Genomic DNA, 12,774 nt, shown 5'->3' with positions numbered 1-12,774 from the left:
TATTTGTAAGATGCCCAAGGAATTTGTCTGTTGCTTACTTCTCTGTCTTTCTGTATATGATATATTTTCCCTTTCAGAAACGGGGGGGGGGGGGGGGGGGGGGGGAGACTGCAAAATGCCAACCAACCCATGACTTTCAGTGACTGTGTGATCCTGAGAGCAGGAAATAAAGAACAGGGGATTGGGGGGGGGGGAATTCATTCATCTTCAGAGCAGAAAAGTTTAAACACTTGCCTTCGTTTGATCTGTTTTTTGTGAGGAGAACATTAACTGGCCCATTTGGGTCCTGATGTGGTCCATATTCATACTGGCGCGGTAGTTCAGGTGAGGGACTGCGGGAATTAATTCTGCCTCTGCTACCACTCTTCGCTCCCTTCTCATAGGGAGGGTCAGGACGGGATCGCCAGTCATAATCTCTTGGCAGGCTCCTGCCTCCACTGTAACCATGGTCGTAGGCGTCATCTCTATCAACACTCCTGCCTCTGCTTCGGGGCCTTCGATATTCACGGTCCAAACTCCTGTCTCGATCCATACTGCGGCCGCGACTCCGATCCCGACTGTAGGCACGCTCTCTGCTGTGGTTGCGTCCCCGATCCTGTGCGACTCTGTAGCCCCTATCGAGGCTGTCTCCCCAGCTCTGGCTACGACCCTCGTTTCCACTACGCCAACTCCTTTCACTGTAGCCACTTCGTGCACTTCGGCCATCCAGCTCTGCGCGGTCGTCCATGACATCGAAGGCTCTGTACTCATAGTCAAGAGAGGGGCTTCTCCTAACAGCCGGGAGCTGCACTTTACGAGGTCTCTTCACTACCTATTTGCAAGACATGAGAACACTTTTGCATTTCTTTATATAAACCATTAATATTATATATTCCCTTTTCCAAGCGACCACCCTGAAGCTACATTTATATGCTACAACACTACATGGCCCTTTGCCACATTGGTCTTCCTCATACCCAGTGAAACCACAAGCCCCTGGCACAGTAAAGCCATGCCCATATGAATCTGCCTTCCCAATGGGTACCTTTTAAACACAGAATCAGTTACTCAGGCTAAGTGGTTTTACAGGGCAGCATCATTTCTAAGTCGGCCTTCCCTCTACACCCTACTCCTTTCTTTTTAAATATTGTATTTTTGTCTCTTGGGAAAACAATCTGTTCTTATTGTGAGATGGTTATTCTCCTTTAAGGCTGCAAACTGAAAACTTTAAAGGAGTCAAACGTTTACAGAAGGTAAATGTTTCTAAACTCCTTCAAATCTTTTTTTTTTAAAAAAAGCATGTTTTCTGAAACATTTACCAACACATGCATATCCTAGTCAGTATAGATCAGTGGGCTGGAGCTCCTGTCTGCAGACCTGAACACCAGACATCACCTAGAAGAGACTCCCATTGTGCTACCCGGAAGAAGGGTCAGCCCAGAGCATGTGTGACCGACAGGTTTAGGCCTTTCTTACAGCCATACTTTGATGCAGCTCCAATTTGTATTTCTGGAACTAAAAGTGGCCACTAAAAGATTTATGAAACCCTCCTTCCTTCTTCTATGGCACATAGTCTCATGGGTCCTTCACAGTTCTGCTACCCAGAAGCAGACCAGAGACTCAGCTTGGGATCTACTACGTATAACATATATGGCCAACTACTGAACAGAGACTCTTTTCTGTTGTTACAGGAGAGCAGAAGAGCTTGTGGGAATCTCTGTGTAGTCCCATTCCTTGGGCACAATCTGTCTGTGCAAATTAAGCCTGTGTAAGATGATGACATCGTTGACAGGGGAGATTAGTTATGCAACAGGATTGGGCCCTTATGGTGTGTCTCCTGCAGAGGTGGGGAATATATGGCTCTTTACATGTTGTACTACAACTCCCATCAACTTAGATGAGCCAGTCAACAGCAAATGATCAGAAATAACTGGAGAGGCACATGTCCCACAATGTTGCCTGCCGTACTGTCAGGCCGAGTGAGCTAGGCATCTCAGACAGTAGATTTTGAGTACTACTTTAAGTATTAATGCAGCATTTGCCCTATGAGAAGTTCATGTTTCCCCTTAACCCCTACCTAAAGCAGTGGTTCCCAATCTTGGGTCCCCAGATTTTCTTGGACTAAAACTCTCAGAAGCCTTCACCACTAGCTGTGCTGGCCAGGATTTCTGGGACTTGTAATCCCAGAACATCTGGGGACCCAAGGTCAGGAACCACTAGTTTAAAGCAAGTAACAGTGAACTTACAATAACAGCCACTTTCCCACTTTTCCTTAACTGCTGCACAGCAAAAGAATGGGGCACATTTTCCATGGGAGTGCCATTAACCATGACCACTCTGTCGTTCTCTCTGGAAATAGAAGCAAATTCCCAATTGGGCATTAATTTCATTTTAGTTAAAAACAGTGGCTCAGTTCATTTCTACCACAGACACAGTGATTGTGTAAGGCAGGATCCCCACAAAATATAACAGTCTTATTACCTACTCCATCCCAGTGGCCACTTTGTCAGTACAAAAACATTTAGGGGAAGGACCATGCAATTCATCCCAGCTTTATATTGCTGGCGCTGCTGCTTTTGCTCCAAAACACTCAGTTCAGTCTCACAAAGGCTGCTGGATGGAAGTTTTGAACCCTCCCAAAAAACATTATTGCTCACACATTATCCTTGGGAGACTGAAGGCAACATTTTCCCCCAGTAATGATACTATCCCTATCAAATGTGCGGGGGTGGGGTGCAGTAGAAACTCATTGCTGTTATGCGAATAGTTGTCTTAGAATCTAACTGAGAAACCTCCTGACTATCTCCAGAAGAGCCGCTTTATGCGTTGACTGAGCTCACTTACTTCTTTCTCCAGATACCTTCCCCCCCAGTTGAGGAATTTAGGAGACAGCAAAGTGAGCTCCCTTGCCAAAGCATCACCTGTAAAAGCCCCAGACAGCACTTGGGCTGGGGAGCCAGTGATGTGAGAATGTGTGGCTACCCCCCAATGGTGAGGAAACAGCCAGGGTCACAGGGGTCATGCCGTCCAGGGCACAAACACCCCTTAATCTCAGAATGGGTCTCCAATTCTTCAGTAAGCCATGAAAGGGACATTTTAGTAGCTCACTGTTGCTTATGGATTTCATATGTCTTGTTACTGAAACCAGTGTGCCTTGAGTATCTGTGTCTTGTAGCAGATACCCCAATATGCAAGGTCCACGTGGCATTTTCCTGTACTCTTCCCTGAAGCAGATGTTCCTGTTCAGATTCATCCTGCTGCTGAGCAGAGACTTCAGTCAAATGTTACATACAGCACTGATGTTACCTGTCTGTCATGGGTTGGAGGGAAAGTTCCATCCTATGGGGAGTGGAAGGCGGGACATCAGGAGGAGGGGCTGTACTGTATATATATGTGAAGCCTGTGTGGAGAGCTGAAGGAGAGCTGAAGGAGAAGCTGGGAAGAAGAAGCTGGTGTGGGAGTCTGTGTGTCAGACAGGGTACTACTGTGTGTCAGTCAGTACCAACCTGATAGGTTCAGGTGTCTGTATGGTTAGCCAGAACTGATAGGTTCAGGGTCTGTGCTTTATTTAAAGGTGTTCTGTGTGAACCAAACTGGTGTATGTATGATTGAGACTAAGCCACGTTACTGTATCTTATTCACTTGATCATTTTATTTTCCCTGTGTGTTATTTAAATAAACCTTATTCCTTTATTTGTTAAAAATCCATCCCTGGTCTGTGTGACTCCTTACAGAGAATGGTTGGTGGCAGCTTAGTGAAACTGTGGCATATCCCAGTAGGTCTGGGGTTGTCACATTGATTGGTGGCAGCGGTGGGATAAGTTGTTTTGTAGGGGGAAAGCTAAGGTGCTTTTCTCCAAAAAACAACCTGGATCCAAAACATACAAAAACAGTTATACCATAACATACAATACCATACTTACTTTAGGATAAACATATCAATTAGGCATTTAAACATTTACCATTTACAATACATCAAGTTACCTTTATTCATACAAACCAGGCATGTTTAATAAACAACAGGTACATTTAACCTTTGGTCACCAAAATATATACATAGTCCATGTTTCTTTCGCCGTCTTCATTCTTCAGGTCTTCTTGACAAGGCGTCAGCAACACAGTTCACTGACCCTCTGACCACCTTCACTTCAAAGTCATAGTCTTGCAGGTTTAAAGCCCACCTCATAAGTTTACTATTGTGGGTTTTCATTGTCTTTAACCATTGCAGTGGTGAATGGTCAGTGCACAGAATAAAATGTCTTCCCCAGATGTAAGGCTTGGCCTTCTGGATCGCGTAGACTATGGCCAGGCACTCCTTCTCCACGGTTGCCAAATGTCTCTCACCTTTCTGGAGTTTCCTACTCAGGTAGGACACTGGATGCTGGTCACCATTTTCATCCTCCTGGCAAAGAACTGCTCCTACCCCGCTGTTAGACGCATCGGTGTAGATGATGAACTCCCGGTCGAAGTCTGGAGCACGCAGCACTGGATAGTTGATGAGGGCCTCCTTCAACCTCTGGAACGCCTCCTCACAGTCGCTGGTCCACGGGATGCGGTCATCAGTCTTCTTCCTCGTCAGATCGGTCAGCGGAGCCGCAATCTCGCTAAACCTCGGGATGAACTTTCTGTAGTAGCCCACCAACCCAAGAAATGATTTGACTTTTTTCTTGGTGTTGGGTCTAGGCCAATCACGAACTGCTTCTATCTTGGCCTCTAGGGGTTTGATCACTCCTCCCCCTACTATGTGACCCAAGTATTTTATTTCTGGGCTACCCAGCTGACACTTGCTTGCCTTTACTGTTAGCCCTGCTGCACTTAACCTCTGCAGCACTAACTCCAGGTGTTTCAGGTGATCTTCCCAGGTATTACTGAAGATCCCTATGTCGTCAATGTAGGCCACAGTAAAGTCACTGAGCCCTGCTAAGGTCTGGTCCATCAGCCTTTGGAATGTGGCTGGTGCATTTCTGAGACCAAAGCTCAGGACTCTAAACTCATAGAGACCAAAAGGGCTGCAAAAGGCGGTCTTTTCTTGATCCCTGGGATCAATTCTTAATTGCCAATATCCCTTTACTAGGTCCAATGATGAAATGAACCGACAACCCCCTATGGTTTCAATCAGGTTGTCTAGCCTGGGCATTGGGTAGGCATCAGGAGTGGTTACGCGGTTTAATTTCCTGTAATCTACACAAAACCTAATGCTCCCATCAGGCTTGTCCACTAGGACTATCGGAGAGGACCAAGGACTAGAAGAGGGGACGATTATGTTCTCCCTAAGCATCTCGTCCAGCTCCTTCCGCACCTTGTCCCTATAGGGTCCCGTCACTCGGTATGGGGATACTGCTTGCGGGGGTGCATCCCCTGTGTGGATCCGATGCATCACTCCCTTCACTATCCCCGGCTTATTGGAAAACACCTTTTGATATTTGATGAGCAGCATTTTTAGTTCTTGCTGCTGGTCTTGGGTGAGTGCAGGACTGATCTTTACCTCCTCTGGGTTGTATTTTACTTCCCCTCTACCCTCCCAGAAGGGTAATTCAGCTTCCTCACTCTCAGCTGCTTTTATTGCAAATAAAACCCTCTGTTCCCCTCTGTAGTAGGGTTTTAGGGCATTCACATGTACCACCCTCCTTGCTTGGTTCTCCTCCTGCTCTATAAGGTAGTTCAGGTCTGACATCTTGGAAATGACCCTATATGGTCCTGCCCATTTGAGCTGCAGTTTGTTCTCTCTGCAGGGCCTAAGCCAAAGCACTTCCTCCCCTGGGTCAAAGTGCCTCTCCCTGGCTTTGTGGTCATACCATGTTTTCTGTCTGACCTTCTGAGCTTGCAGGTTTTCTGCTGCTAGCTCTAGGTTTCTCTTTAGGTCATTCATCAAGGTGTCTATATATGTCACAACGTCTTGTGGGTCATCCTGGGTGATCTGCTCCCAATTTTGTTTGATTAAATCAAGGGGCCCTTTCACCCTTCTCCCAAACAAGAGTTCAAACGGACTGAACCCGGTACTGGCTTGTGGCACTGATCGATAAGCAAACAAAAGGGATTGCAGCTTCTGGTCCCAATTGTTTGGATTCTCTGCCAAGTAAGCCCTAATCATGCGCATTAGAGTCCCATTGAACTTCTCCGTTAACCCATTACTTTCAGGGTGATAGGCAGTGGTTTCCTTGTGTTTAATTCCACAGATTTGCCATAACCGTTTCATGAGCTTCGATGTAAACGATGCGCCCAAATCTGTGATTATTTCTGAGGCAAATCCCATCCTGGACATATACCCCACCAAGGCATCTGCCACTGTGTTAGTTTCAATGTTAGTCAAGGGAATGGCTTCAGGGTACCTCGTGGCATGGTCCACAATGGTGAGAATGAACCGGTTCCCCCTCTTTGTGGCCTTGGGCAAAGGTCCCACAATATCCACCCCTATACATTTGAACGGAGTGTCAATCACAGGCAAAGGGCACAACTTTGCTTTGGTCCTGTCCCGGTTATTCCCCTGCCTCTGACACACATCACATTGTTTACAGAACTCCTTGATCTGCTTCCCTATTTCAGGCCAGTAAAAATTCTGTGTGATTCTCTGCTGTGTTTTGTTCACCCCTAAGTGCGCAGCAAACATGTCAGAGTGCCCCCTTTGTAAGATCATGGGGCGATACTTTTCAGGTACCACTAGCTGACTTCTGATCCCATCTCCCCCTTTTGAGATATTCCTCAGGGTCTCTCTATATAAAATCCCCTTTTTCTCTCGAAATCTCACTGGGGTTTCAGGTGTTAGCTGGGCGTCTGTCACCTGTTCAAAACACTTTTGGAGAGTGGCGTCTGCCTTTTGCTCTTGGCCAAATCGGCTGTCTGTGGTTAAGGTTTCCACCACAGCTTCTGAACTCCCCTCTGCTTCCGTCTCGGGCTCATCAGTACCCCCTTGAACTGTCCCTGTGTTAGCTTGTGAGCGTGTAATCACTAGCACCCGTTTCACATGTTCAGCCAGGTCATTTCCCACGAGCACGGCTGCTGGCAGAGTCGATGAAATCGCTAGCCGCCAAACTCCCCTCCAGCCTTGAAAGTTCACAGGTACCTCAGCTACTGGCAGCGAGATCACCTGTCCCTCAATCCCTGCCACCTTCATGCTCTCATTCGGGATTATATACTCCCTAGGAATAATATCTGGATGGCACAGGGTCACCTGGGAACAAGTATCCCTTAGCCCCCTATACTGATGGTCAAGTATTCCTACGTCCACCCCTGCGGTTTCAAACAACTGCGAATCTGTTCTCACTAGCAAGCAGCGCTTGACCTCCACAAGAGGACCATTTTCCCCAGCCTGATCAGCAGATGTAACTGTTCCAGATTGAGTAGCCATGGCAACAGGCTCCCTCAGTGGCAAGGAGCTTTGCTCTTTCTGGACACAGAACACAGCTTTTGGCTTGGTTCCACTCAAATCATGAGGCACATTTCCCTTTATCTGCTTCCATTTCTCACACCCTGAGATTAGATGGCCCTTTCCCTGACAGAAATAACATTTTCTGCTGTACTTGGAGTCTTTCTCCTCTGGTTTTGGTTTTCCCTCCAAAATCTGGTTCCTGGACTGGCTCTGCCCAGAAGTTTTATCAACAAAATGGCCGCCCATTTTTGGCGGGCTCTGAACTAACCCTTTGGAGTCCTTAGGGTCCCATGTTTCCCTCATGTTTTCTTCAGAATAATTCAGGTTTTGATGTTGTGCCTTAACCTGTGTGCCTTCTTTTGGTTTCTTTTCTAGCTGCAATTTCTTCTCTTTTATTCTCAAATCCAGCTCCTTTTGCTTAGCCTCAAACTCAGCCCTGATCTGTAAAATTTCTTCCTCAGCCCTAGCTTTTATCTCTTTTACTTTTTCTTCAGTCTTATCTCTGATTTCTTTTAATTCAATGTCTTTTTGCTGATTATATTTTTCAAGATCTTGCTCACTTTGTCTGACCTGAGCCTCATACTTTTCTCTTTCCGAAATTTCTTCAACTGATAAATTGTTATTTTTCTTATTTAGGAATGTTAATTTTAATTGTGCCATTCTAATTCTGTGTTTCAGTTCCATCTCTTTCATCCTCATGGCCATTCCCCTTTTCTTGGCATCTGCCTCTGCCTGACTGATTTCAGATCTTTCTCTTAAGTCTAATTCCCTCATCCTCAGTTCATGCTGTTGGGCTAGGAGCATTTTTCTGAGTTCTGAGGTCAGTTCTCCCGTGCTCTCCTCCTGCACTGAGCCAAATTCCTCCTCAGAACCCTGGTCTACCTGTGGGTCTCTTACTTCCCCCATTTCTGCCATTTGGCTTCGAGTCAAGGGCATAATCCCCCCCCAGAACAGGCTGCTTTCAAAAGTCAAGCCTCAAAATAAAGCGACCACTTTTTTTTTCTCTTTTGCCTCAGAACCAGCCTTCTATAGATTGCTGCTGTTCTTCAGCACTAACTTGCAACTGTTGCCAGCCAGAGTCTACCCCCCTCTGCTAGGCCTCTCAGCAGACAGGCTAGATCACTGCTACTTCACTCAGCTTTGCCTCAGCCTTTTCCCGCCAAAACAGGTTGCCTCAGAGCTCCCTAATCTAGTCCCACCAATCTGAGGTCACACGTTCTTCCACTAGCGTACCTCCCCGTGAGGTAAGCCTAGAAGATTACCTACGCGCTCTCAGATTGTCCCTGACTAGACCCCCCCTTGCTCTGGGCACACTTGCCAAGGCTTTGCTGGACCACTGGACAACTGGACCAGTCGTATCCCACACGCTGGACACCAATCAATGTGACAACCCCAGACCTACTGGGATATACCACAGTTTCACTAAGCTGCCACCAACCATTCCCTGTAAGGAGTCACACAGACCAGGAATGGATTTTTAACAAATAAAGGAATAAGGTTTATTTAAATCACACACAGGGAAAATAAAATGATCAAGTGAATAAGATACAGTAACGTGGCTTAGTCTCAATCATACATACACCAGTTTGGTTCACACAGAACACCTTTAAATAAAGCACAGACCCTGAACCTATCAGTTCTGGCTAACCATACAGACACCTGAACCTATCAGGTTGGTACTGACTGACACACAGTAGTACCCTGTCTGACACACAGACTCCCACACCAGCTTCTTCTTCCCAGCTTCTCCTTCAGCTTCACACAGGCTTCACATATATATACAGTACAGCCCCTCCTCCTGATGTCCCGCCTTCCACTCCCCATAGGATGGAACTTTCCCTCCAACCCATGACAGACAGGTAACATCAGTGCTGTATGTAACATCAAATATGAGTGCTCTGACCACTAGAGTGTTCAGACAGATCAGCTATATCCTTACAGATAAAATATGGCAGGGTCAAGTATCAACAGTCCAATGTGTGCCTTCATGAAAATCTACACTTAGAAATACATTTGTCTTTCCAAATCAACTGCTTGCAAAATGAGAGAGCACGTGCGCACAGGCACCTGATGAAAGCAAGCCCACTTACTGGAGCAATCCATCTGCTGGGCCACCTGCAAGGACATCTGAGATAACAATGGATGTTTCGCCATTTTCAAAATGTGGGTTATCTTTGCCACCAGAAACTGCAATACCAAAGCCTCGCTTTGAATCCTGTAAGAAAGAAAGAAAGAAAGAAAGAAAGAAAGAAAGAAAAAGAAAGAAAGAAAGAAAGAAAGAAAGAAAGAAAGAAAGAAAGAAAGAAAGAAAGAAAGAAAGAAAGAAAGAAAGAAAGAAAGAAAGAAAGAAAGAAAGAAAGAAAGAAAGAATCGGTGGAAGGAAGGAAGGAAGGACCACAACACTTTTTAGCTAACAAGCAGAACAGACTTTGTATAATACTTTGCTTTGTAAGTTTACATTAAAACAAACTGATCTTAATTACAATCTATGCTTCAAACCAGTGCTTCCCAACCTTGGGTCCCCAGATGTTCTCGGACTAAAACTCCCAGAAGCCTTCACCATTAGCTGTGCTGGTCAAAGTTTCTGGGAGTTGTAGTCCAAAAACACCTGGGAAGTCAAGGTTTTAAACTTTGTTTAAAGGAAGGCTTTTGCCCAAAAAGTGACACATAAAGGTTTGACAAATAAACATATTCTTCTGTAGATGTTTGTGTGACATATTATATGCTGATCACAAGGCGCCAACTGGGCAGATTTGGACATTGGCTGCTGCTTAAGAGCAAAATCTAAAATATATCTATACAGAAATCAGTATATAGGAATGTAATCTAAGCAGTTTCTGTTCCTGGCACACACACCTGCCCCCCCCCCAAAAAGAGTAACTACTAATGATTGTTGTTGTTGTTCTAGGCTGTCAAGTCACCTCTGATCTCCAAAATGTCCTGCCCTTAACAACTCTGCTCAGCTCTTATAAACTCAAGCTTGTATCTTCCTTGATGAAGGCAATCCATCTCATATTTGGTCTTCCTCTTTTTCTGCTGCCTCCAGCTTTTCCCAGCATTACTGTCCTTTTCAGCAAATCTTTCCTTCTCATGATGTCTCAAAGTATTATGACAGGTTCAATTTTGTCATTTTCACATCCAGAGATAGTTAAGGCTAGATATGCATGCTAATGGATAGATATTTAGTATTTGCAAAACTCTTCCCTGACTAACTATATAGAGCGTCATTGTTTCTTTCTGATGATTCAACATGAAAAATCGAGCTTTCTTGGTTGTGGCCCCTTCCCACTGGAACAAGCTTCCTCCAGAGGTTCACCAGGCACTATCCCTCTCTATTTTTAGGAAACTAATTAAACTAAATTATGCAAAGATGTCTTCTACTAATGTAAATTTGTCCTGAGAGGTCCAAACGGTTTCAATTCGTGTATTTTCTTTAAAAGTAGTTTAATTGTGACATGGTTCAATTGTATTTTGCTGTATTTTTTGTCTTTATTATACAGTGTTTTGCTTTGTTTTACTGCATATTGTAAACCTCCCAGAGAGTGACAACACTAAGGGGGCGGTATATAAATGGGAATAAATACATGCATCTGAAATATCCAGGCAGGATTGCATGGAAAGTTGGAGGTACCATCGAGAGGCAGATGGCCTTCTCTTCTTTCCACCCAGATATGAGTGAAGTCATGGTGACTGGAATATCTTTTACCATATGTGAAAGGAGAAGGAAAAAGTGAAGGAGCAGAACATACATCAGCAGGGGAGAACTGAGCCACCTGCTTAGCTTTTAGATGCACAATTTCAGGTTGCACTTATTGCAAATTATGGCAAATGCTCATTCTCCACACTTTTCTCTCTCTATTACCAAGAAAGGCTGGGACATATTACTTGGACTTCACAACTGATTTTATAGCCAGGCAGTATGGGAGGCTCGCATTGCTGGCTACTGGAAACTGTAACCGTTCCAGAAGATATGGAAGTATGGAATACATATGGTCAAAAGAAAACATGTTTGCTACATCCAGATTTTAAGAAGTTAGTGTTGTTATTGTTTCTGTATATTTCAAGCCCAAAAAAATAACTGTTGTGGTCTGGATATCAGCAGCTACTATTTTGGTTTAGACTTTTAAAAATATACCTTTTCTACAAAACACACTGAGTTAGTCCATCCAGCCCAATATTGTTTCCACTGTTTAACAGTTTTCTGGGACTCAGTGGCTTCCATCCTCAGCTTTGTTTCCTAACTTCCTTTTAATGGGAATTAGCAAGGATTGAGTTTTGGAGCCTCTGGTTGCAAAACCCAGCCATGAAGGACCATATCCTCCCTAGATATCTTCCCACTCTGAGAGAGAATTATGTGTTTCATACTATTGTTACAGTGTTTGTATTGGCTTCCTATGAATTCTCTAATCCAATACACAGCACTTGATTTTCATCCCCCCTCGCCCCCTATCTCCCATCAAGAAGCTGGATTCTATGACTCCAAGGGAATGGCACCTCCTACAAATTGTTTCTCCCCACTCATTATTAAAATCTGGGATAGAAACATCCAGTGTATCAGTGTTGGCACTTATAACGGACATCTGTTCTATTATCATACATGACTAGGGGCTCAAGAAGTCTGATATTACCTCTGAAATTTTAGTAAAGTGTCATAATTGTTCTCAGTGTAAATAGACTGTTAATATAAAAAACAACATTTAAAAGCAGAGAAGGTACATGTTCTAAAATAGTTTGTCAGTGTTCTCCTCCTTCTGATCTCTTTCCCCAGCTGGAAATTTAAGATTGCACCCTCCCTGCTAACAAGGCTAACTCTGATGGGTCATGGAGATGAAATCCAGTGTGTCTGGAGGGAACTGCAGTTTGGAAAGGCTGGATTAAGTGCTCTAATTATGAGGCTTAAAAGTGTTTTTGCAATGGAAAGGCGAAAGACCAAAGAATGGGTTGGGTTTGTCGATACAGTATCAGTGGTACATGCACAAAAGCTATTAGAAAACTAGACCATAAATAATCACTAACCTTTTGTAAGGTCACTGTGTACTGCTCCCATACTAGCTCTTCCATGCCTGGGGCCTGTTACACAATGAAAAACATCAATGAAACATCAGAAAGAAAACCAATTTGAGGGGGATGGGAATAAGGGCACATTTCAAGATCAGTATCAGAAAGAATATTTTTCCTGTTGCTTTAACAGTGCATTTTACATTTACATTAATTAGCAATACCATAAAAAGAAGACATTTTAAAAAGCAAAATTTAATAGCTTCAGTATTTACTGAACATATTTTAGTAACAAACCAAAGGTAAGGGTGAGTGATATCTTTCATGAGACCACTAAAAAAATCACAAATATATGTTTGTGATGTTTTATTAGTCTAATAAAGGTATCCTTCTCCCTTGCTTTCAGATCACATAAAAGGACCACACTGATT

General features: G+C 44.2%; 1 protein-coding gene across 6 annotated transcripts in view; it reads right to left on the bottom strand.

Annotated features, from left to right (window-relative positions):
• TJP2 (tight junction protein 2) overlaps window positions 1-12,774 on the bottom strand; it is a 103,000-nt gene that overhangs the window by 29,332 nt on the left and 60,894 nt on the right. For all 6 annotated transcript variants that reach the window (XM_072992183.2, XM_078385064.1, XM_078385065.1 and 3 more), the window contains 4 exons: window positions 12,362-12,415; window positions 9,436-9,560; window positions 2,226-2,328; window positions 235-811 (listed from right to left, as the gene is read on the bottom strand). In XM_072992183.2, the coding sequence (XP_072848284.2) occupies window positions 235-811; window positions 2,226-2,328; window positions 9,436-9,560; window positions 12,362-12,406 (850 nt within the window). In that variant the 5' untranslated portion in view covers window positions 12,407-12,415. The remainder of the gene's footprint in view (window positions 1-234; window positions 812-2,225; window positions 2,329-9,435; window positions 9,561-12,361; window positions 12,416-12,774) is intronic.

The sequence above is a fragment of the Pogona vitticeps genome, chromosome 2 (assembly GCF_051106095.1).
Source record: "Pogona vitticeps strain Pit_001003342236 chromosome 2, PviZW2.1, whole genome shotgun sequence".
Lineage (NCBI taxonomy): Eukaryota > Metazoa > Chordata > Lepidosauria > Squamata > Agamidae > Pogona > Pogona vitticeps.
Note: the sequence above shows the minus strand (reverse complement) of the source record. Positions and strands in the feature narration are given on the sequence as shown.